Source organism: Mastomys coucha, unplaced genomic scaffold, assembly GCF_008632895.1.
Source record: "Mastomys coucha isolate ucsf_1 unplaced genomic scaffold, UCSF_Mcou_1 pScaffold8, whole genome shotgun sequence".
Taxonomy (NCBI): domain Eukaryota; kingdom Metazoa; phylum Chordata; class Mammalia; order Rodentia; family Muridae; genus Mastomys; species Mastomys coucha.
Genome location: NW_022196914.1, coordinates 8,691,571 through 8,715,010, shown reverse-complemented (window position 1 = coordinate 8,715,010; position 23,440 = coordinate 8,691,571). Strand labels below are relative to the sequence as shown.

At 43.8% G+C, this 23,440-nt stretch overlaps 1 protein-coding gene across 10 annotated transcripts in view; it reads left to right on the top strand.

The window, feature by feature from the left end:
• The window catches only part of Pdzd2 (PDZ domain containing 2), a 386,879-nt gene that overhangs the window by 338,415 nt on the left and 25,024 nt on the right, over positions 1-23,440 (top strand). For all 10 annotated transcript variants that reach the window (XM_031360288.1, XM_031360287.1, XM_031360296.1 and 7 more), the window contains 9 exons: positions 366-480; positions 4,046-4,119; positions 4,222-4,450; positions 5,183-5,300; positions 7,353-7,485; positions 15,303-15,384; positions 16,860-16,894; positions 18,018-18,174; positions 19,815-20,602. In XM_031360288.1, the coding sequence (XP_031216148.1) occupies positions 366-480; positions 4,046-4,119; positions 4,222-4,450; positions 5,183-5,300; positions 7,353-7,485; positions 15,303-15,384; positions 16,860-16,894; positions 18,018-18,174; positions 19,815-20,602 (1,731 nt within the window). The remainder of the gene's footprint in view (positions 1-365; positions 481-4,045; positions 4,120-4,221; positions 4,451-5,182; positions 5,301-7,352; positions 7,486-15,302; positions 15,385-16,859; positions 16,895-18,017; positions 18,175-19,814; positions 20,603-23,440) is intronic.

Sequence of the window (23,440 nt, the reverse complement as noted above, 5' to 3'; positions counted from 1 at the left end):
ACAAAATGGAAACACTGAAACAAATATGGCACCTGCAAGGAGTGAATGGGTTTGGAGAGCCATTAGGTTCTTCAGTAGGAAAGTGTGACTCTTGGAGTCAAAGACTGTCAAATATTAGAAATTTCCAATGTGCATTCTAGATTCCTCCCTTCATACGACACAGGCCTAGTACACTACAACTAGATCTGAGGAGGGAAACAGGGAAGGGAAAGTTGAATTTTAAACTAGTTGCCTACCTGAGTTCCAGACCCAAGGAGAAAAGATACCTCAGTCAGATACTTACAGTGGGAAGGGGGGTTGTAGTTAAATGCTGCAGTGGCAGCCTGGACTCGTCCACTTTGAACTGTCATCTACTTTGAACGCAGGGCCTTGGCTTTAGCATTGCTGGAGGGCGAGACTGCATTCGAGGCCAGATGGGAATTTTTGTCAAGACCATTTTCCCAAACGGATCAGCAGCGGAGGATGGCAGGCTCAAAGAAGGTAGGCAAGAGTCTCTTGGTGTGATCTTTAGTGACAGCATGAGTCTCTTGAGAGTCTGTCCCCTTGCAAGATGTGATGGCACAGCAGCTGAGGTCATGGTTTTGAGAGTGCCCTAGATCTGTGCTGAATCCAGCACTGAATCATGATCTTGGGTAGATCACATGACCCAAGCTTCTCTCTCCTGGGGTGCTTGGAACGTGAATGCCAATCTTGAAGCATTTTTTTGTGGAGATTAGAAGAGATCATGTATGGGAAGTAGCTTGCTATTTTTGTTGCTGACTGTAGGTTACAGTGACAATTTTGGAATTTTGGTTTCTTTAAAAACACACAGAAATCTTTTAAGAATGTTTTTGTTTTAATCCCAGGTGTGGGATATGAGGCTGATTCAGATTGTCCACAGCAGCTGACTATGATTTGCCTCAGGCTCTAGCAGAGGTGGCAACAGATGGTTTCTGCACTTGTGTGATGTTTGGAATTCTGGGACTTTTGAGAGAGTATATAAATGCTAGGGCTGCTACTTGCTCACAGTTTGTTCAATAGTCATGCACAAAAAAGAAACAAGAAGAAGAACTTAGATATCCTGCCTGTGAAGACCAAACTTGCTCCAAGGAATCAACAGGATGCCCCTGATCAACAGGAAGCAGTCTAATGATAATCTTACCCCCTTTCCCTTCAGTCCTTTTTTCTCTCCTATGTAGTGTTAGGAGTTGAAAGGGTGGGAAGGGGGTAGAGAAGGGCAGAAGAAAGAACCCACAAAAGAGCCAAAGTCCAACCACAGGTGTTTACCCTCACTACCAGCTCCTTGCTCAGCTCCTCTGCCTTAAAACTTCCCGAGAATTTGACAGTCCAGTCTTACTGCCAGTCTGATGGGAGCACAGAGTATTTTAGTAGCTATTTAAGGTCTTGCTGTTAAAATCAGTACAGTGTAGCTGGCTCCTAATTGAATACCTTCCCATTCTTCATAGTGTTTACCATGTTATCAGACAGAAACACAACAGACAAGTGATTTGAGGTGCAGATTAAAGTAACCCTGAGATTTTAAGTTAGACCTTTCGAATAAGGTTTTCAAATGTTTAACTACGCCTTGTCTTTTATGGTGCTTTAAACATTTACAAAGAATGTCTGTGTACTTAAGTTATTTCATTAATGTATTTCATTAATTACAAGCCACTGAGTAGATATTTTGGAGTGATCCTTTTATAGATGAGCAAACCGGCACTCAGAAGTGTTCCGCAACTGCACCTCTCGTGTTGTAGCCCTGGCTGACCTCCAACTTCCAATGTAGACCAGGCTGGCCTCTAATGTGCAAAGATCTGCTGGCCTTTGCCTTTGTACATGCTGGGATTAAATGTATGCATTACCATGCCCAGATATAGTAGTTTCTTATAGTAAAGAAATTCTTCTCACTGTGTTGAAAGGTGGAAAGTGGGTAGAGAAGGGCAGTAAAGGAGTCAGTTCTTCATTCCCATATGTGTGTCCCAGGACTCAAACTCATGTCATTAGGCTTAGCAGCAAGCTCTCTTAACCCATGGAGCCATTCCACTGGCCCAGCATATGTCTTTCATGAGGTGATTATGTCAGGATATTTCTAGTTACCTTTAGAAATGATAGCCAATTTCCAGCCTCATTGGCTTAAAGCATGGTGTTGACTGAGTTATACTGGTTTACTTCCCTTTTTAAAACTGGTAGAGTGACTCAAAGTGTCCTGGTTTTAGGCAGAGCATGTAGAGGCCATTGAATAACAGTGGGACATGGCCAGGTATAATACTTCTTGGGTAAAATATTTATGTCTGTCTCTCTGAGGAAAAGTTAACCCCCTGGTGCTGTTGGTGTCTGGTTTCAGAGCAGTGTAAAAACCCAGCAGAGCAGTCTTAGAATGGATGGGCCATGTGTTCACTTGATTGAAATTCATCCTGTGAGGTTGGTAGAATGAAGCAAAATAGAGGCAGGGAAATCAATCATTATGAAAGGTTAATAGTGAATGATTCTCCTAAATACTATTTTTTCATATGTGTTCATTTATGAGAAACGTAAGTCGCTGGACTGGATTTCCAGCCTGTTGAGTGATACCCCTTAAAAGCGCACCTATAGATTTTAAGCTCATGAATGATCACTTCAGTGTTTCTCTCCTTGTAGATACAACCTGCAGCCATAATTGAATAGTTGGTGGTGGTGGGTGGTTTTTAAAGGGAGATCATATCACTTATAGCAGGACTTTTGCAGTTGCATTAAGGGGAAATGCATGGGGCATTGCCACTTTTCTCTACTCATCCGGAGGGTTCCTGTATGCACAGCATGCTTGGGGATTGGTTGTCTGGAGTGCACACATACAGTTTCCTGCTGATTTGCACTGTCTTGTCATGCAGAGTCTTTCTCCCCTCCTGCACTGCCAGGTAGTCTGTTTTTTTTCTGGACATCTTTTGATTTTTGTTGACCTGTTATTCCAAAACACAGCCCATGTCACAAGAGTGCAAATGAGAAGCGAGTTCCCAGAAGGCAACTGGATGTCCGTCTATATTCTCTGACCTTCCTAGAAGACACTATAGCAGCATAGAAAATGACCAGATTGCATCTTCATGGGTTGGAGATGAGAAGCGAGTGAGCTAGTCAGATATGCAAGTGAGCTCTGCACACACACTCCTCACAACTTAGCTTTCCTCTGTACTGCTTTTACATCAGCCTACAGTGATCTCTGACTACAGGAAGCCTGTAGTCTCACCAGCCTAAAGATGGAGCCCCAGGACCTGCCCCAATAGGACCAGATATCCAGACTATTTCTGGAGGTGGGGCTGTCAATTCTCAGTCATATCTCAGCAAGATTCTCTCTCTATTCCATGTTATGTTGATTCTCTGGGCTTGCAGAGCTTGCCTTTCTAGAGGAGCGGCTTCCCGAGTGTGTCTATGTCTGTATTTCCTTACGATTCTCAACGAGACTACTTAAAACCTGAAACCCTATTTGCAGTTCAGTCTCTGAGCAGAAGGTATTTCTTGTCAAAGGTGCCAATGGTTAATAATCAGGTCCTCAAATTTTCCACAGCCGTCCTTAGCTTTTGGTGGTGGTAGTGGTTAGTTGGCTAGTTGGATGGTTGGCATTTTATACTTGCTTTCTATTTGTGTATGTTTTTGTTGTTAGTTGGTTTGGGATTTGGGGTTGTTTTGGTTTTAGTGATGGAAGTGGGTTTTGGTTAGTTAGTTATCATTTGGTTTTGGTGGTGTTTTAGCTCAGTCTTATTTTGTAGCTATCTTTGAATTCACTTTGTTATCCCAGCTGACCCTGATCCTCCTGCCCCAGCCTGCCAAAAGCTGGGGTGCAGGTGTGCCCTACCAAATCCAGCCCCACAGTTTTTATTAAATATTGATTATTGAATTATTGCTGAAGAACATGTTTTTTTTTCAATTAGTATTTGTTATCTTACTTAGGAGACATTCCTAAGGGCTAAGTTACTTAAAATCGATCAAAACCCTAAAACTTATATTTTAGCAGTAGTAGTCCAGGGGCTGTAGAGTATGCCAAGAAGAGTCTGGTAGATCAAAGCTTAACGTACTTCTCGTGTTTGGCCACCAGGAGATGAAATCCTAGATGTAAATGGAATACCAATAAAGGGCTTGACATTTCAAGAGGCTATTCACACCTTCAAGGTAACGTGTTCCTGTGGATCTCATTCGTCCCCTTCTGGGTTCTGTCTCCTCGCTGTAAGAGCAATCTGACCCTTTCCACTTACCCACCTACTTGTTTTGTAGCAAATCCGAAGTGGGCTGTTTGTCCTCACGGTGCGCACTAAACTACTCAGCCCCAGCCTCACACCCTGTTCCACTCCCACACACATGAGCAGATCTAGCTCCCCAAGCTTCAACACCAGTGGGGGAACCCCAGCAGGAGGATGCCAAGATGAAGGTGGTTCTTCATCCCTGGGTCGGAAGGCTCCTGGGCCCAAGGACAGGATTGTCATGGAAGTCACACTCAACAAAGGTAAGGCTAACTCTCCCTCACTCCCTTTGCTTTCTCCTGGATAACAGGCTGGCTTGGTTTTTGTTGTTGTTTGTTTTGTTTTTAAAATATCAGTGCTTTGGAACCACCTGCTGTCAGCGACAGATGCTGTTCTCTAAGTGGCTGGGGAGTCAGAAGGAGGGAGATGTTTAATCGTTTTCTTTTTACAAAAGTGAGGGAAAGTTGCCAATAACACAGTCTTTAAAGCTCTCCAAGGATGAATCACTGTGCGCCAGAGACTTGTATCAAAAAGAGTAGCTCAAGTCTAGCGTTCATAAATTCATAAAGAATTAAAGAAGACAGTCAAGAATAAGTTAACACCAGTAACTTGAAATTGGGGGCTCTCAGCAAATCCTACTGCTTTTTCACATCTCTCTTCTCCCCCTCTAGGACTTACTGTAGAAAGATGATCAACAATTATAAATAATCAAGAAATTAGTTGAGGGCCAAAAAAGTCTAAAAGGCTTTAAATTCAGGATAAAAAAATATTAGTAATTCTCCAGCTATTCCCAGAGACAGATTTGAGGAAGCTCTTTAAAATAAACAGAGGGTAGAACATTGCATAACACAAAATGCGGGATTTACATTCTGCATCTGGACCAAACTGAAAGCTTATTGGACTGAATATATATTAACACTATTTAAATTGCTTGCACATTTTCTGGTTACTGTGTGATAGTTGCTCTTGTTGTCTTTGTATCATGCTTCTTACAGAGCCAAGAGTTGGATTGGGCATCGGTGCCTGCTGCTTGGCCTTGGAAAATAGCCCTCCAGGTATATACATTCACAGCCTTGCCCCTGGATCCGTGGCCAAGATGGAGAGCAATCTGAGGTTAGTTACATCCCTGGCATTATAAAGTCCTGGTGTGGTCTTGAGTTGTGAAGACACACATTAATATCTGCCTAGGCAGACACAGAGGAATACATAGCCTAGGCTATGGCCGAGGAGGATCTTAAACATCTAGTCCCCCTCCCTCTACTTCCCTAATGCTGGGATTGTAGGTATGCTGTGGAATTCTTCATCTTTGATTTTCTAATAATATAGCCAAGACTGATATTAATAGAATCTCCAAAGATGAAAAGTTCATATGAATCAAATTTGGTTGAATCACAGGACTTAAATCTTGGGTTTTGTGATGATTCTAATTTTTAACTTGGCACAATCTAGAATCACTTAAAAGTCTCGGTGAGGGATTGTTTAGACCAGGTTGGCCTGTGGCCATGTCTTTGGGAGATTTATTTTATCTTACCTTAATTGTGTTGGGATATCTGCCCACTGTGGGTGCCACCATTCCCTAGGAAAGGAATTCTGAACTCAAGAAGAATGGAGATAGCAAATCAAGTGCATGCTCTCAACTATAAATATGACCAGAGCCTTCAAGTTCCTGTTGCCTTGAATTCCCCAGAGTGGGATTGTGAGCTACATGCATCCTTTATCGTACATTGTTTATATCATGGTATTTTATTACAGCAACAGAAAACAAAATTAAAACAGCTTTCCTAGCTGCTTTGTTCTGTTTGGACTCAGAAGTTCAGTGTCAGAATTTTGACAACATAGTACTCTATGCATATTATCTGTGGTTTTTTAATATACTCTTTCACTTTTTATTCATTTATGTAAACTTCATCCTATAAGCTGGAACTGCTTGTATGGGTTCAGTGACCAGATGCAAAAGAGCCCCGAAACCATGTGCGTGTGGGAGGCCTTATTAGTTTTTGTGCTTTTTTGATTGCTTTCACTGTCATTTGAGTGATTGTGACTGAAGTCACTGTCTGTTGTCTAAGGTCACAGACCATCAGATTTCTTGATGCAGATAGTTGAGTTGTATCCTTAGCATTCCGAGCACACAAGAAACCTTAATATTCTCTTCTACAGTAATTGCAGTGGTTCATGCTCCCCTAAATCTCACAAAAATGTGCACATTACACAAAGCACTCTGTACAAACAGTATCCCCTTTCTCCCCATAAGCATCTGAGTCCTTTGGCACTTGAAGAATTGTCAAAACAGCATTTATTGAGGTTGCCATCTTGGAGGCTGTGTTAATAGATTATGTTTCATTTTTCCTTCATCATCAGAGTCAATTTCCATATGAAAAAAAAACCTTAGCAAATCATCCAAAGTACATTAAAGAAAATATACTTTAAGAACCCAAGGAAAAAATATCCTTTAATGACATCCCAAGTTGATGTTCTTTCTTGACTGGTTCCATATGACTGGGGCCAGCCAAATGAACATTCCTCAAAACCCATGTAAAGGGTGTTTGTTCTTCCCTGCCGGGCACTCTCCTGAGAATTTCAAGTCGAAAGAGGCAACTTGTCCTAAATTTCTCATTCGTTCAAATTTGAAATATTTGTACAAATTCTTAGGTAACCTTGGAGCGCCAGATATTTCTTCCTTTGATTCTATTGCAGTAATCATTTCAAGATGGTAGGAAGAAAGAAGAAACTGGTGTTGGTCAAGAGGCTAGCTTGTGATAATTAAATCACACAGACCTTAGATAAGTCAGGTGTGCTGGGTTTGAGCGGCCTCTGTGGGCCTCCTATTGGAAAGGAATTCTTAAACGTGTCTGAAGTGTTATTCTGTAACCTCCTTGTGTAGGATCTCGTATACAGTAGGTGCTCAGTAAGTGCTACCTTTCCTTGTTATCTTTTTTCAGTTTTATTTACATTACTATTTCTGATATGGCCTCAACCAACTTAAAATGTGATGTTTATGTGAATGTATTGCATTTTTCATAGGTGTTATAAAGATGAAAGAATGTCATTTGCTTCTTTGAAGTACTCAGAAAAGATTTCATATTCTAAACCCTCTCCTGAAAGAAAGCTGTCTTAGCTTTTTAAAATCTGACCATTGCCACAATGTGTTCTTATGTCCCTCTCTAGCCGGGGAGACCAAATCCTGGAAGTGAACTCTGTGAACGTACGCCATGCGGCTTTAAGCAAAGTGCATGCCATCTTAAGTAAATGCCCCCCAGGACCTGTTCGCCTGGTCATCGGCCGACACCCTAATCCAAAGGTAAGGTTTTCACCCTGCTTTGAATATGGGACCGTGGTTTGGCTGCCTGTTTGGCCAAAGGCAGCATTCACACATGAGCCCATCCACTTCAGTGAGAGAGTTCACTTGGCCAGGACTGGGTATCCGCCTGTGACTGAAGCATGTGGGAAACAAATCTTGGATCTGGACTTCTTCATTTTCACGGTCTAAAAAAATTTATTGGAAAATGTTGCCAAGGTTACTTGGTGAATTTAAAATCTGATCTCATGGAAAGTAGAACTCCAAGTAACCGCCATGGCTGTTGGGCTGCTGGTTAGATACTTACTACCTACGTCAAAAACCTGATCATGCCAGACTAGCTAATCTCTGCAGACTGTTGCACTTTGAGATAAGAAACTTTAGAGGTGTTGCACCTGGGAGAGGGTTCAGTGAATAAAATGGCTGTCATGGGAAGCATAAGAATCAGAGTTCAGATCTCCAGAACTGATGTACAGCTTGATGTGGTAGTTTACATCTGTAATCCCAGAAAGTCTATGGGGAGATAGGGGGCAGAGACATGAGAATCTCTGGAAGCTTGTGGACCAGCTAACTGTGTATGGAACAAGGAACAAGGAACCCTGCCTCAAGGTAGAAGGTGAGGAGTGACACCCCAAGTTGTCCTCTGGCTTCTACACATGTATTCACACTTACACACTTGCACACATACACAGTACACACATATACACACTAAAAAGAAAAGTCTCTTTTTGAGACAGACTTTTGTTTGCCCGTTTGATAGAAATTCTAACCTTTTCAAATTCAATGCTAATCCATTTTTAAAGTGAATCCAGAGAACTTTATTCAGGTAAGAAGTAAAAAGGTGTGTCAGGAGAGAAGGCAGAGCAGTTAAGCGCACTTGCTGTTCTTGCAGAAGACCAGAGTTGAGTTCCCAGCACCCACATGGTGGCTTAGAACTACCGACCTCAAATATGGGGGATCTAATATCCCGTTCTGGCCTTTGAGTGCATGAGGCACATAGATGGTACACATTCATACATGTACACATATAAAATACAAATATGTGAATCTTAAAAAATGAAAAAGATAAAAATATGTAGTTTAGTGATAGAGTCTTCATTGCCTGATGCTCTCAAGGCCCTGGACTTAATCTCTAACACCACAAAGGTAAACTGATTAATTAAAGTAAACATGGCTAATATATTTAATTCTATTCCCACTGACTGTTGATACATTCTAGCAAGGGTCATGAGTGTAGAACTTTGGGGGACAGTTCCTTGTCCCCCAAGGGACAAATGTCTCCAGCTCTAAGAAGAAAGGATTGCTTCATGTTTTATTGTGAAAGTAAAAGAAAAAAAATTGGAGGGTTCTTAGCTTATACAATTAAATAAAGAAAAATAAGTTGAAATCTAGGTGTGTAAACCCACTTCCTCATTTGCACATGCTACTCTGTGGATTTTGCTTTCATCAAAGTTGAGGAAAATATAGGCCAATATTTCAAAGAAACTATAACAGACAAATCATTAATTTTATTAGATATCATGAAGGATCCTGTTTTTCTGTCTCATGGGGCCAAGTCCTCAAGACTGAATTTCTTAACCCATGCTAGATTCTTTTCCTCCAAATAACACAACTGTCCTCCAAACTCCCCAACAGCATAAACACACACTGAAGGACCCACCCCTCCCCTTATTCTCCCCCTCCCCACTACCCACCCCTCCCACTACCCACCTCCCCATCCCCCTACTCCCAGTCATGTAGATTGTTCTCATTTTGCCTGTAACTGGTTTTGCTTGTTCTGCTAAAGACACATTCTTAAGGTGTGACAACTCCCTGGGTTTGTGTCGGGTGGATAGCCCCATAGAAGAGAAGAGGAGCATCCATGAACTGAAGACAAGAGATCATAAAACTCCCTAAAGCTCAACCTGTTTTCTGGTTGTGAAGATGTGCATGTATAGTCTTCAGTTAAGAATGAACGATTAAGCCACCTTTTCTGGCTTTATGTTTGACTTATCAAGGGAAAAGAAGGATCCTTCTCGTTTGATGTTTGCTGGTAGCTCAGCCCCAGGTATTACCAGCTTTTGTGAACCTAATGAAGGAAAGAGAGTACTTTTGGAAACCTTGGGGATAACGCTGGCATGAGTGTTGAGGTTGGGAAACAGGCAGGCTCATGAGCATCACTTGGAATGGAGAGCCTGCCCTTCCATGTATCCCGTCAGTCCATGTTCAGATCACAGTCTTGTCCTATGTCAAATTGATTACCTAATGGTTCATTGAACTTCTGCTGGGTAGAAGGCCATGGTAACATCCCAGAGCTGCCTAGGTAGATAAGACCACAGTCTCCTGAGAAGGGGCTCTTAATCTAAAGTCCATGGAGTCCTATGAAGACTTCATAGATTATACCAATTTGGGAGTATTTTTGTGTTTGTGGGTGACAGTCACTTATATCAAACTTTCAGTCACCCATGCCCCGAAAAGGCAACTGTTATATAAAGGCATGAGGACTTCAGACATAGGTAGAACTAAACTAGTTTAGAGATACCCCCTTCTGACCCCAACAGAGGCTTCTGTAATTAAACCTTAAGAGTTCATTGATAAAAAAATTAAAATCACTCTTTCCTCTGTTAACCCATAAAAAACTATTTGGTCATCTCTTCCCTGTACAGTTACTTTTAAATATTTTAAATAAACCTCAACCAATTCAGTTCAACCCACTGTATAAAATAATTTTTGCTGAATATATTACTCAATGTAAAAAAAAAATAGTTTGTTTCCAAAATTATGACCAGATTGCATTGAAACTAAAAAGGTTCAAAACATTGGCTCTTCCTGATACACAGCACATGAGATGCAGTATAATTTTTTATTATTTCCTGAATGGTCCCAGTCTCCCATGCAGATTTTATGCCTATGAAGGCCACAGCAGCAGCAGCTTTTTTGTTTGTTTGTTTGTTTGTTTGTTCATTTTTTATTTTTCAAGACAAGGTTTCTCTGAGTAGCCCTGGCTGTCCTGGAATTCACTCTGTAGACCAGACTAGCCTCAAGTCAGGGGATCCACCTGCCTCTGCCTCCCAGGTGCTGGGATTAGACGTGTGCTGAGTGGTGCTCCGTTATAGTATCAATCCTGTCCTATGCAGATAAGCATTGACAGAAATCCATGTCTTGGCCTAGGGGGTGTGAAGACAGAGAAGACGCCAGAATAGACTGCACTGGTTGTTGTTGTTGTTTGTTTGTTTTAGGTTTTTTCCAGATTATTTTATCTACACACATTCTTAGAAATGTCTTCCCTTATACACTTTTTTTTTAAAGATTTATTTATTTATTGTTATACATAAGTACACTGTAGCTGTCTTCAGATGCACCAGGAGAGGGTATCAGATCTCATTACAGATGGTTGTGAGCCACCATGTGGTTGCTGGGATTTGAACTCAGGGCCTTCGGTAAAGCAGTCAGTGCTCTTACCCGCCAAGCCATCTCGCCAGCTCCGCCTTATACACTTTTTAAAAAATATTTTGATTTAGACTCTGTTGTGCTTTGTAGACTCTTTCTGCTCCTGTCCCTACTACAGTTCTCCATGGGTCACATTTCACATTTAACACCACATTGCTCTGTGATTCCAGCGAGTGAGAGCAGTTCCCAGCTCCTTCCCCGACTTAGACTCCAACATACACCTTTCACCTCCTCACACTCCAGCATTAGGTCAGCTGTACTTGACCTAATGCCCTCCCCCGACCCACCGCTGCCCCCACCCCCCCACCCTCACCCCCGCCCAAGTGACATTAGACTTGTAAGCCTCAGGCCTCCAAGGCATATCTGGCTTCCAGGATTTGTTCAGAGTGCTTCATCTTGGCCCAAAAGCTTTCTGCCAACATGACCCATATCAAAACACCATTTCAGTGCAAAGTCTAATCACCCATATAGACGGGTGGTCCGAGACCCCAGTGAACACACAAATGGATTCTTTTTTCCAGCCACAGTAAAATGTTCTGTGATATGCTGGAGATGTGCCCAACAAAACGGCACTTCAGTAGTGGACCGACCTTGATGTTCCTTCCTAGGTAAACATGATGTTCTTAGTTGTCATGTGATACTCTATTTTTCTTCTGGTCAAGATTCCATCTTAGATTTAATGTATTTTCATACCATTTATTCAGCATTCCGGGCCAGGAGGTACATTTTGATACACAATATATGTGCCGCCTTAGTTTTCTCGTGGTTCCAAGAGAAACACCACAGCGTTTTCCCTTCTCCCGTTTCTCATGTGTGGCTGTGGCTGCCCAGCTGGGATATTCAAACCCTCTAGGTCTAGACAGCTAGGACATGGACTTGTTAGGAGAGCGGCTTCTCGCTTGTGTTGAGCAGAAAATGAAAAGGTGTTACAGAAATTGGCTTTTCTCCCACTCAGAAAACCAGTTGCAAATATTGAAAGTCTGTTGTCAAGAAAGCCACTGTTGTTGATGCTGACATTTTTCCTGTCTCACGTGTACAGCTATAGTTTGCTTTCTGGAGGGGTGTGTGTGTATGCCAGCCCGTGTGCAGACGTGTATGTATTTTATTTCCTGTGAAGCCCACTCTAAAGTATTACATAAAGGCCATGGTGTGATTTAAATTCATCTATTAGGGTAAACCCTGTGTTTATTGATTAAGACAAATCCACATTCTCATCCAAATAGGATTTATGTTAAATATTATCTTAGTGTACAAAATTACCATCCTAAGTTTTTTTCATTTTTTTATTTGTTTGTTTGGTTTGGTTTGGTTTGGTTTGGCTTTTGGTTTTTCTGAGACAGGGTTTCTCTGTGTAGCCCTGGCTGTCCTGGAACTCACTCTGTAGACCAGGCTGGCCTCGAACTCAGAAATCCACCTGCCTCTGCCTCCCACCATCCTAAGTTTAAAATAGTCTTCGAAACAGAAACTAAATGTTCTGATTATTTTTTTAATTAGGATCATAGTTTGGAATATCTCAAGCTTTATAAAGAAATTTCCCCATGAGTAGTGACCATTAAGGACAATGCTTAAGGTCCCAGGAAATAACTCAGTGGGTAAGATGCTGACTGTAAAATCACAAGGACCTGGTTTCAGAGTCCTACCACCCACGTAAAAGCCAGGGACAGCAATGCGCCTCTGTAAACCCAATGCTGAGTGGGTGGTGTGGCCAGATGGGCCCTGGGATGACGTCATTCAGCCTAGCCAGTCACTGAGCTCTGGGTCTAGTGAGAGACCCTACTGTCTCAAAATCAAGACAGAGCAAGAGAGGAAGACGTGTGCCATCAACATTTGGCCTCCACATGTGAACACACATGTGTATACTCACAGAAACACTTCTAGATCAGAATAAATTAACAATTTTTAAAAAGAGAACAGGATAACAAAGGGGAAAAATTCCATGGATGGACTTTCTATATGGATAAATACAGAAAGAATAGAAGAAATCCAAAACTCATTTTGTAAAAAACTTCATAGTAATGATTATCTCAACAAAAACAATCAGTAATGCTAAAGCCAAAGATGCCCAGATGAGGCCTGGTACTTCGTATGCTAACCTAAAAATCTGAACATACAAACACAGTCGCACACGTATGGGTGCAGGAAACTTTCATGCTCTCCAACTATCGCTATACACACTCACTGAGGACAAAGATCCCAGCAGAGAAATCTGGCTCATTCTAATGTAACTGAGATCAGAGCATCCAGAGGTGGAGTCCACAGCCCCTGAGTGACTGACAAGGGAAACCCATTTCTGTAACCTTTCTGAATAAATGAAACAGAATCTGGAGCTATGTGTGAGGCAAACTGTCAGAGAGATCTTAATAGAACGCTCCGAGTGTCCCGGGCTCCTTGTGAGTACCAGTATCTTGAAAGACAAAAGACTCAGTCAGGTTCAGATTTCAGAAGGTAGAAGAACTTGGGAGGCAGAGGAAAGCAGATCTCTGTGAGTTCAAGGCCAGCTTGATCTACATAGAGAGTTATTGGATAACCAGAGCTACATAGTGAGACTTGTCTGGGGGTGGGGTTTGGGGTAGAGAACCCGCTGAAGACACATGGCAGGCAGGTCCTGAATGGCCAGAGTCAATCTTCCTATAAAAAAGAGAAACTGGGACACAAGGATTCACAGCAGGTCTAGAAGAAGTTCAATGGCATGGCACCATAGCATAAATCCTTACCTTGCTTTGCACGTCGCTCAGGAGGAAGTTACACGCTAATTTGCATTTGGAAGGAAAGTCTTGCCTCTCTGCACAGGCTGGTGACACACTCTGCAAACTGGTTGCAGCTGTAGATACTTTTGAGTGGGACTTTGGGAGAAGGTGTTAGAGCAGCAGCCAACACTGGAATATGAAATGTGTGCTAGACACTCAACAGTGCTGTAGTTCCTGCGTCTGCCAAAGGCACTGTGGTGATGGGACGGCTTTGTTTTCAGCAGATTCATAATTAAATATTTATAAGCAAAAGACCATAGTGTCTGCAACTTGCAAATGATTTAGCAAAAAGAAAAGGAGGAATACTGTAAATGTTGTGAGACGTTAACAATGAATTTAGGGCACTGAAGAGGTGGCCCAGGGGTTAAGAGTTCTGGTTGCTCTTACAAAGGACCCAGGTTTGGTTTCAGCACAGAAGGGGCAGTTCACAACTGTAACTCCAGTTCTAAGGTATCCAGTGTCCACTTCTGCCTTGAGGGCAGTCGGCATGAATTGGTTGGGGGGTACACACACACATGTGGGCAAAACATCCACATGCATAAAGTAAATCTTAATAGTGAATTGGGACTGGAGAGATGGCTCAGTGGTTAAGAGCACTGACTGCTCTTCCGAAGGTCCTGAGTTCAATTCCTAGCAACCACGTGGTGACTCACAACCATCCGTAATGAGATCTGACGCCCTCTTCTGGTGTGTCTGAAGACAGCTACAGTGTACTTACATATAATAAATAGATAAATCTGTTTTTAAAAAAAGAGAAATAGTGAATTTAGACAAACAGTGCATAGTCTTTTACTGTTCTTGCATATTTTATAGATTTTTGTAAGAATGGAATTTTTAATTTACATTTTTGTGTAGGTGTGCTTGTGTTGTTGATACAAGTGCCATAGTGCACTTGTGAAGGTCAGGGGGCAACAGATGGGAATTGATTCTACCACACTGCTCCCAAGTTGTAGCATCTTTTATCTCCTAAACCATATTGCCACACCCAGGGGTTGTTATGTTTTGTTTTTTAAATATTCTTAATTTTAAAATTTTTATTTATTTGTTTGCTTGTTTTGATTTTTTGAAACAGGGATTCTCTGTAGCCCTGACTATCCTAGAACTCTGTAGATCAGGCTGGTTTCAAACTCAGACACCTGCCTGTGTCTCCCAAGTGCTGGGATTAAAGGTGTGTGCCACCACCACCTGGCTAATATTCTTAATTTTTTAATTGTGTCTATTCATTTTGTGTATGTATATGCATGTGTGTATATGTGTTGGCATGTGCCTACGTGGTACATGTGGAGAGGCCAGAGAACAACTTTCAGGAGTATTTTCTATCAAGAAGGTCCCGGGGATTGAACTCAGGTCATTGGGCTTGCTAGCAAGCACCCTTACCTTCTGAGCCATCTCACTGGCCTGACTGCAAGTTCTTTAAGAAGAATGAGATCTAAGTGTTCTGAAGAGGGGAAGAATCAGTGAATTTCAGTTGGTGGTCTTGTTGTATATACATTGAAGCTACCCATCATTCAACTGGACTTAAATGCCGTCTGAGTTACTGCTTCTAAGGTGTTCCCAGTCTCTCACCCTCTGGTCCTAACTACTTTTACTGGGGAGGAATAAATACATAACAACATCTAATTTGTGCTTTCTGCTGAAAACCAGGTCTCTGAGCAGGAAATGGATGAAGTGATAGCGCGCAGCACTTACCAGGAAAGCAAAGAAGCCAACTCCTCACCTGGCCTAGGTATGAGAACGGCATACTCTGGGTTATCATTGAGAGAAGGTTCTTGTTAAGCTCACCCACAGGTACTCCCCAAGCAGTAGCATGGGGTTCTCTGTGATTACTAGGGCTAGTGACAGTTGCTGGCAGAGCCTACACTCTCGTGGTTCCTCCTTTTGATTTCCGAAGCTATTTAATGTGTTTCATTAAAGGTCTAATCATGCAGGCTACTTATATGATTTTCAATTAATTTGAAAAAGTAAGTTAACAGCCATTCATGGATCTTTATGACTCATTTGAAATACATAGGTAAAGGATATTTGACACCAAAATATGAGTAATTTAGTAAAACAGAGTATTATCCATCCAAATGCCGAGATTTCTCTATATGGATTTAGAAGTTTCAGTACAAACCACCTCCAGGTTGCTGCTGGAGGCAGGAAAAATTCGTGACTTTTTCTCCTTATGTGGAAATTTTCAGGCAGGGAAGGACTGCAGATCTCCTCGGTGTTTCTTATTAATTCAAAACATTGTGTTGAGTTTTAAAACAGTTTCCTTAGTGTGGAAACCTAGCGGGGGGGGGGGGGGGGGGGGGGGGGTTCTACAGCCACTGCTCACTTGGCTAGAGACCTCTCTGACATTCAGATTGGTACCCTGGAGGAAAAGGAACTCAGAGATATGAATTACTGGATGTCAGAGGAAAAGGAACGGGATTTGGGACAGCCATGAAATCCCCGATGATTTGCATCCATAATTAATATATTTAAAGTAGACTCAGCCATAATAGGCTCTTTATTCAGCCTGAACGCCGGGGTTCTCTTCATCCCAACATCTCTAGTTGATCAGGCAGCAAAGACTTTTTTTTTAAAAGCCAGAATTCTCATGCCCTAAATCTCTTTTGCCTGTGACATGTAATTTAAAGTCTACAGGCTGAGCTGTTCACCCGTCAGCTAAAAAGTCGGCATCCCACCACTTCCCTGGTTCTTTCATGAGTTTCTTGGATGGGGTTCATTGGTTCATTCATCCTTCTGGCCATTCACCAAACATTGCTGGGTACTTAGCAGACAGCAGGTGCAGCGTGCAAGCAACACCCCTGCTCGGGGGGAGGGGGGTCGTGGGGAGGTTGCTGCACAGTGGAGACAGGAAGATGCAAAGACCCACCCACCATTAAACTGTCCGATCAGACAGAACACACTTGGCGGGACCAAAGAGGAAGCATCAGAGCCAGAGTTGTGCCACACGAGCAGGGTCTTGAGGGAAGGAGGGAGGGAGGGAAGGAGGTGGTACAAGAAGGGGTAAAAGGGCGCCCAGGTAGACTAGATACAAGGGTGGCTACCCAGGGAGACCACATGCACTCATCTACCTGTGCATACAACTCATTAGTAACAATCAGGCAAAGGACAGTTTTGTTGGTCCCTCCTTTTTTTGGTGAATTCTGTGAGCCTGCTTGCCACTTGAGCTTCATCACATTAATAGTTTTGTGAATCCTTCCCACACAGGTACCCCCTTGAAGAGTCCCTCTCTTGCCAAAAAGGTGAGTCGAAATGCATTTGGGGACCACAAACTAATTTTCAGGAGCCTCTCAGTGAAGCCACAAACCCTAGTCCATATTTCTGCCCATGAATCCTTTCGGCTACTTTATACAAGGAAGTGGCAACCACACCAGTTTGAAAGCAGACACCCTAAGATGTGCTTCTCTTAGCAAGCATTCATCCAAGAAAAGACCAGCACAGAAAAGAAAAAAAGCCACAAGCCTTTCAAACTTGCTCACTTTGTAATAAAGGCAGCCTGGGTTCCAGAGAGCGTGAAGCTGTGAGGACAATGGGCATTCCTCAGTCCCACTGGCATGGGATTCAGACTGGACATCCCCAGCCCCATCCTACCACCAAACGGTTCATCAGTTGGGCCATAAGCTAGACTTATTTATTCTCCTTTCTTTTTTTTTTAAAGATTTATTTATTATTATAAATAAGTATACTGTAGCTATCTTCAGATGCACCAGAAGAGGGCATCAGATCTTATTATGGGTGGTTGTGAGCCACCATGTGGTTGCTGGGATTTGAACTCAGGACCTTTAGAAGAACAGTCAGTGCTCTTACCCACTGAGCTATCTCTCCAGCCCTTATTCTCCTTTCCTATCTCTCCTTGCAGTGGTTTTGCTTTTTGTTTTGCTGTGACAATTGATAGTTGTAGGAGCTAGAGATGCCTCAGTGGTTAAGAGATGGACTATTGTACCAGAGGACCTGGGTTCAATTCCCAGGACCCACATGACAGCTCACAACTGTCTGTAACCCCAGCTCTAGGGGATCCAAGAGCATCACACAGACACACATGCAAGCAAAACATAGGTGCACATAAAGCAAACAGATGAGCCAGGCGGTGGTGGCGCACGCCTTTAATCCCAGCGCTTGGGAGGCAGAGGCAGGTGGATTTCTGAGTTTGAGGCCAGCCTGGTCTACAGAGTGAGTTCCAGGACAGCCAGGGCTACACAGAGAAACCCTGTCTCAAAAATCCAAAAAAAAAAAACAAAAACAAAAACAAAAACAGATGAACAAAGAAAAAAAAACATGGTGCCCTGAGAAAACGGGAAGTCATTAACATTGCTCTACTCGTCTCTGGTGCATCTCCCTAAACTCCAGCATGTTCTTCTCCAACAGGACTCGCTCCTCTCCGAACCTGAGCTCTCCCAGTACTTTGTCCATGATGGCCAGGGCTCCCTGTCAGACTTCATGGTGGCTGGCTCTGAGGATGAGGACCATCCTGGAAGTGGCTATGACACCTCGGAGGATGGCAGCCTGCTTTCTGTTCCCTCTGGTGAGCAGGAGAGCCCCAGGGGAATCCCAAACTTAGCAGTACGATAAGTAATTAGTAGTTTCCCTATCCCTGCTGGAGGCCTCTAGGGTCTGTCTTGCCCAGGACAGCAAGGAGTGAGAGCTGGAAACCATGTGCCTAGCTGAGTAGAGGCAGCATCTACTCTTGGCCATGGTGACCAGCTGTTCATGCTACAGCGAGTTACTGGACACACATTCTAGTACCAGAGGTGCAGGTGGCTTATCCAGGCACCCTTTACATGCCGTTTTCAGCATATCATCTTGAGTTTCCTGGCATCAAATCAGAGTGGGCAACCCAAGGCATTCACAATTGAGGGAATCCCAGGCAGATTCCAGTTCTCTTCCCTCACTAGGCTCTAAGCTGAATTCTTCTTAGAAAACAGTTAAGTTTGAGAAGTGTGACTATGAGAAGCACTGTTACCAAAAGGTCACTTCTGCTCCAGAATCCTCAAGTCTCTGCCCAAATGACATCATCTGATGTGAACCGAGTTGAGCTCTCGGACTTCTGCTGTCAAGGGTTCCCTTTTCATCTCCAGTGCTTGAGCTTCAGAGGGGCAGATGATGGCAGACTCAGGGGAGCCACAGTGAGGTGTGCAAATGGCAAGCCCGTGCTTTGCACCAGAGCATGGGCAGAAAGCATGAAAAAGATTTGCAGAGTCGCTCATATACATGCCACGCCTCAAAGATGCCCTTTACCTTGAGAAGTAGACAGCTTGGGCTGTATGCCACGCCCTTTTGCTAAAGATAGGGAGGAACCTCAAGTGATGAGAGCACAGGTATGAGGGACATGTTACCCAGGTTACCTGGTAGAGAAGAGGAGTTCTTTGTATCAGCATTTAGGTCGAACCCCTCCCAACAACTTGGGAGACAAAATGAATCTGAACTGTAAATCTCTATCTAGAAAGTATGCCACTCAAGTTAAATAACTTGGAGTTGGTTTTCATTGGTGGTTTTAAGGGTGAGGAGATGGCTCAGTGGGTAAATCACTTGAAGCACAAATGTTAAGGGGCGTTTGGATCCTAGAAGCCGTAGAAAGGCAGAAATCAGTAATCGTAGCACAGTGAGATGGGAGGCAGACAGAAGAATCTTTGGGTGTTGTCAGGTCAGCTAGCCTGCCATATGTAATAGCAAAAACTAGAACACCCTATCTCAAGAAAGGTGGAAGGCAAGGACAGACTCCCAAGGTTGTGCTCCAACCTCTGCCCATGGAATAACCACGTGACCACCCACCTGCACTTGCACTCTCGTGCCTCCCAGCTCACAGAGATGTGCGTGTGTGGATATGTATCAATATGTCTGTCTATGTGTATAAAAATAGAGGTGGGATGGGACAAAGAAAAAGAGAAGCAATAGGCTGGCTGCCCATACTCTTTGGAGCACAAGAAGCCATATTGTCTATGTGGATGTCTGGGGGCCAGAGGTTGTGCCTGGCATGTTGAATTCAGAAGTGCTTATGTACAGTCACAGGACTGGTTTTGTTAAATGGCTGGACAAGACTTTACCCTTGATCAAGAGGGAGCACTTGAAAGAGCAAGCACTGGGATTTATTTTATTAAGGTTATAAAGCCAGGCCGGATTGGAAACTTGTGCTTTGTCTGATTCTTCTCTCTCCACCCCTTGCAGCTCATAAGGAGACAGGCAAAGCCAGGGCCAACAGTCTCGTCACACTTGGAAGCCAGAGGGGCTCTGGGCTCTTACACAAGCAGGTGACAGTCGCCAGGCAAGCCAGTCTCCCCGGAAGCCCACAGGTCCTCAGGAACCCCCTTCTCCGCCAGAGGAGGGTGCGTTGCTTTGACAGCAATGATGGCAGCGATGATGAAGACTTCAGTGGTGAGGGGGACTGCGTGTCCCTCCCAGGAGTTCTTCCAGGTCCCAGCAGGCCTCTGGTAGAAGATGACACTAGGCTTGCCTTGACAACCTCTTCCAAAAGTATTGATGTGAGCAAGCAGGAGGAACGACTCCAGAAACCACTGGTCAGCAAGGCCTGCTCCGTGCCTTTCCTCGGCAGCTCACTGGACTCAGAACACAGCATCCACAGTGGAACAGGGGGTACCCCTCCCAAGGCAGCCAGCCTGCCAGGCTCTGTAGAAACCCCCAAGAATGGGCCCGGAGGCTCCAGGAGGAAGGAAATGTCAGGGTCAAGAAGTTCACCGAAACTGGAATACAGAGTCCCTGCAGACACCCAGAGCCCAAGGAGCCCAGAAAACTGTACCTCTCCACCACAAAAGAATGAAAATCTGGTGTCCAGGCATAAGCCTGTGGCCAGGATCAGCCCACACTACAAGAGGTCTGATGCTGAGGAGGCCCTAAGTGGACCAGCCAATGGACAGTGTGCTCAGGACCTCAAAGTCCAGGCATCTTCCGTGAAGAACCCTGTCACCAGTCAGCAGCCAAGTGAACCTGCAGAGAAGGTAGCTGACTCACTTTTCTGACTGTTAGGTTTGAGCACTGTGGGATGACTTACGGAGCACGTTGTAAGATGCAGGATAACCTGGGGGAAGGGCGATGACTGGATTACCTTTCGACAGTCATTTAGTGGGTGCCTGCTCCTACGATGGCAGGCTGTTAGTCATGAAATCACTCAGCCAAAGTGTGTGTACTCACTCCCTTAGCAGGGCACAGGGCCAGCAGTGGTGATGATGGGAAGGCATTATGGAGTGGGGGTAGTAAAGCCCTGGGCCTGGGCCTGGGCCTGGGCCTGGGGCCAACTCACAGGCTAGTTGGCACGAGGTGAGTGATAACATGGACAAGTCATTGAGCCTTCCTGAGCCTTGATTCTCCGGGCTATTGGGCAGGAGATTGCTGCTTGCGTTGGTTGGCTGAGGGGTGTGACCGGCTGATGTTAACTGTCATTCTCTCCAGCGAATGAGGTTAGGAAGGATCCTTGATTATTTTCAAGATCCCTACAGGGATCCTGTGTGATTAGAACCACATAGAAGCCTCAGGTGCAGCAGCACATACCTGTGATCCTAGCACTTAGGAGGTGGAGGCAGGAGGATTGGTGAGTTGTAGGCTAGCTCAGGCTACGTAAATGAGACCCTGTCTCAATAAGAGAAAAAAGAAGCTAAGATACTGTCACATCAAATAATAGGGCTGAGTCCATTCAAAATTGACAGTACTCCATGCTGAATCCAAGTTAATTGATACTACTAAAGGTTTATATGTTAGTTATTATCTAATTGTTCACTTAATTTTTTTAGTATATCTCTTCTCTAGCAAAGAAATTGTTCAGTCTCCGAGCAAAGAATCTGAGATGATATTTAAGGCCCTGTTAAAGAAGATAGTTTATTATCGTTTAAAGTGGATGTGTAAATACATTCACAAAATCTGTCTGAGGTAGAAGTCCTTTTTTTGTTAATCGTATGCTTTCACGTTTCCTCCCTCCTCAAAAATGCTATTCACCTGCAAGCAGCTCATGCTTTATAGTACATGCAGTTGGTAGGCGTGTCCTTTCCTTTCAGAAAGTATCATCAGGGCAGGAGGTGTAGCTCAGTGGCACAGAGCTGGCTCAGCACACATGTTCGCACACAGCTCTGGGTTCGATGCCCAGCACCATACCCCTCCCCTGCACACACGCAGACTCACCATCAAGGTTTAGACAATGGAGAAGGCCAGATCAGGGTTTTTATTCTTAACTATTCACATGTATTAAAAATAGTTCTTGCCAGATGTGGTATCACATTCCAGTCATGCTAACACTCCTGATCAGACAGGGCTACAGATGAGACCCTTTGTCAGCACAAACACACAGATATACATGGGGGGGGGGAGAGATTTGTATATTTTTATTGTATTTAGTGTATTATATATTCTCTCTCTCTCTCTCTCTCTCTCTCTCTCTCTCTCTCTCTCTCTGTCTCGTCACACATATCCCAAGCCGCAAGTGCAGTGGTCAGAGGCCAACTTGAAGGAGTCGGTTCTCTCCTGTCACCATGTAGAGCCCAAGGATCAAACTGAGGTCATCGGGCTTAGAGACAAGTGCTTTTACCATCCCTGCGTGAGATTTAATAGTTTGGAAATATTTGCAGTAAGAACTTTTGGGTGGCTGGAGAGGTGGCTTCATCACTAAGCACTGGGTCCTCTTCCAGAGGACCAGGGGTCAGTTCTCACCATCATGGCAACTTACAGCCATCTGTAAGATCAGTGTCAGAGGGTCTGATGCTCTGTTCTAGCTTCTGAGAGCATGAGGCACACAGATGTGCATTCAGACAAACAAACACACACATAAAAAGAAAGAAAACCTTTTAAAATGGGGGGAGGGGAGGGTGGTGATGTGAGATGCCTTTAATCCTCTCACCCAGGAGACAGAGGTGAGCAGAGCTCTTGAGTTCAAGGCCAGCCTAATCTATAGAGCAAGTCCCAGGACAGCCTGGGCTACGCAGAGAAACCCTGTCTCAAAAAACCAAAACTAAATAAATGTTAAATATGTTTTTTTAAAAATGGGATTGGTCTGAACAATACTTTTATTTAAAATGTTTTTGTCATAAAAATTTTAGTTCTGAAGTGTGACTTTTATGACAGAGAGAGTAGAGTATGTCACTCTCTGTAAGGGATCCTCGGGTTGGAGAAGCTGAAAACCAAAGCAAATGTCTTCTCTTTAGTGTTCTCCATTGTTTCTATACAGCACTTTGTTAAAAACGTGTGATGTGGTGGTGGTGTTCTTGTTGTTGTTGTGTTGGTGGTGGTGGTGGTGGTGGTGGTGGTGGTGGTGGTGGTGGTGGTGGTGGTGTGTGTGTGTGTGTGTGTACATGCACGTGGCGTGCACGAATGTGTTCATGCATATGTGTAATGCATACAGGTCTGCACTCCCATGGATAGGTCAGAGGAGGGCATCATGTCTCCTATGCTATTGCTGTCTGCCTTGTTCCTTTGAGACAGGGTCTCTTGCTAAACTGGAGCATACTGGTTTTCAGTATGCTTCTGCCCCAAGCTGGGGCTACAGGCAAGAACACCATACCTTTCTACATCAGGTACCATACTTTACTACTTGGGTTGCTACTTGGGTGCTGGGGTTTAGGCCCTTGTGTGTGTGTGTGTGTGTGTGTGTGCGTGTGCGTGTGCGTGTGCGTGTGCGTGTGCGTGTGTGTGTGTGTGTGTATGTGTGCGCGCAGTCTTCCTTTCATCTTAAGGTGAAATTCGTCTTAGTGGAAAATTAGCTATTTTAAAATATTCAACTCAGGGGCATTTCCCACTCCCACCTCTGTCCAGCATCTTCTGAGCTTTTATATTTCATATCCCTTAGCAAAAAA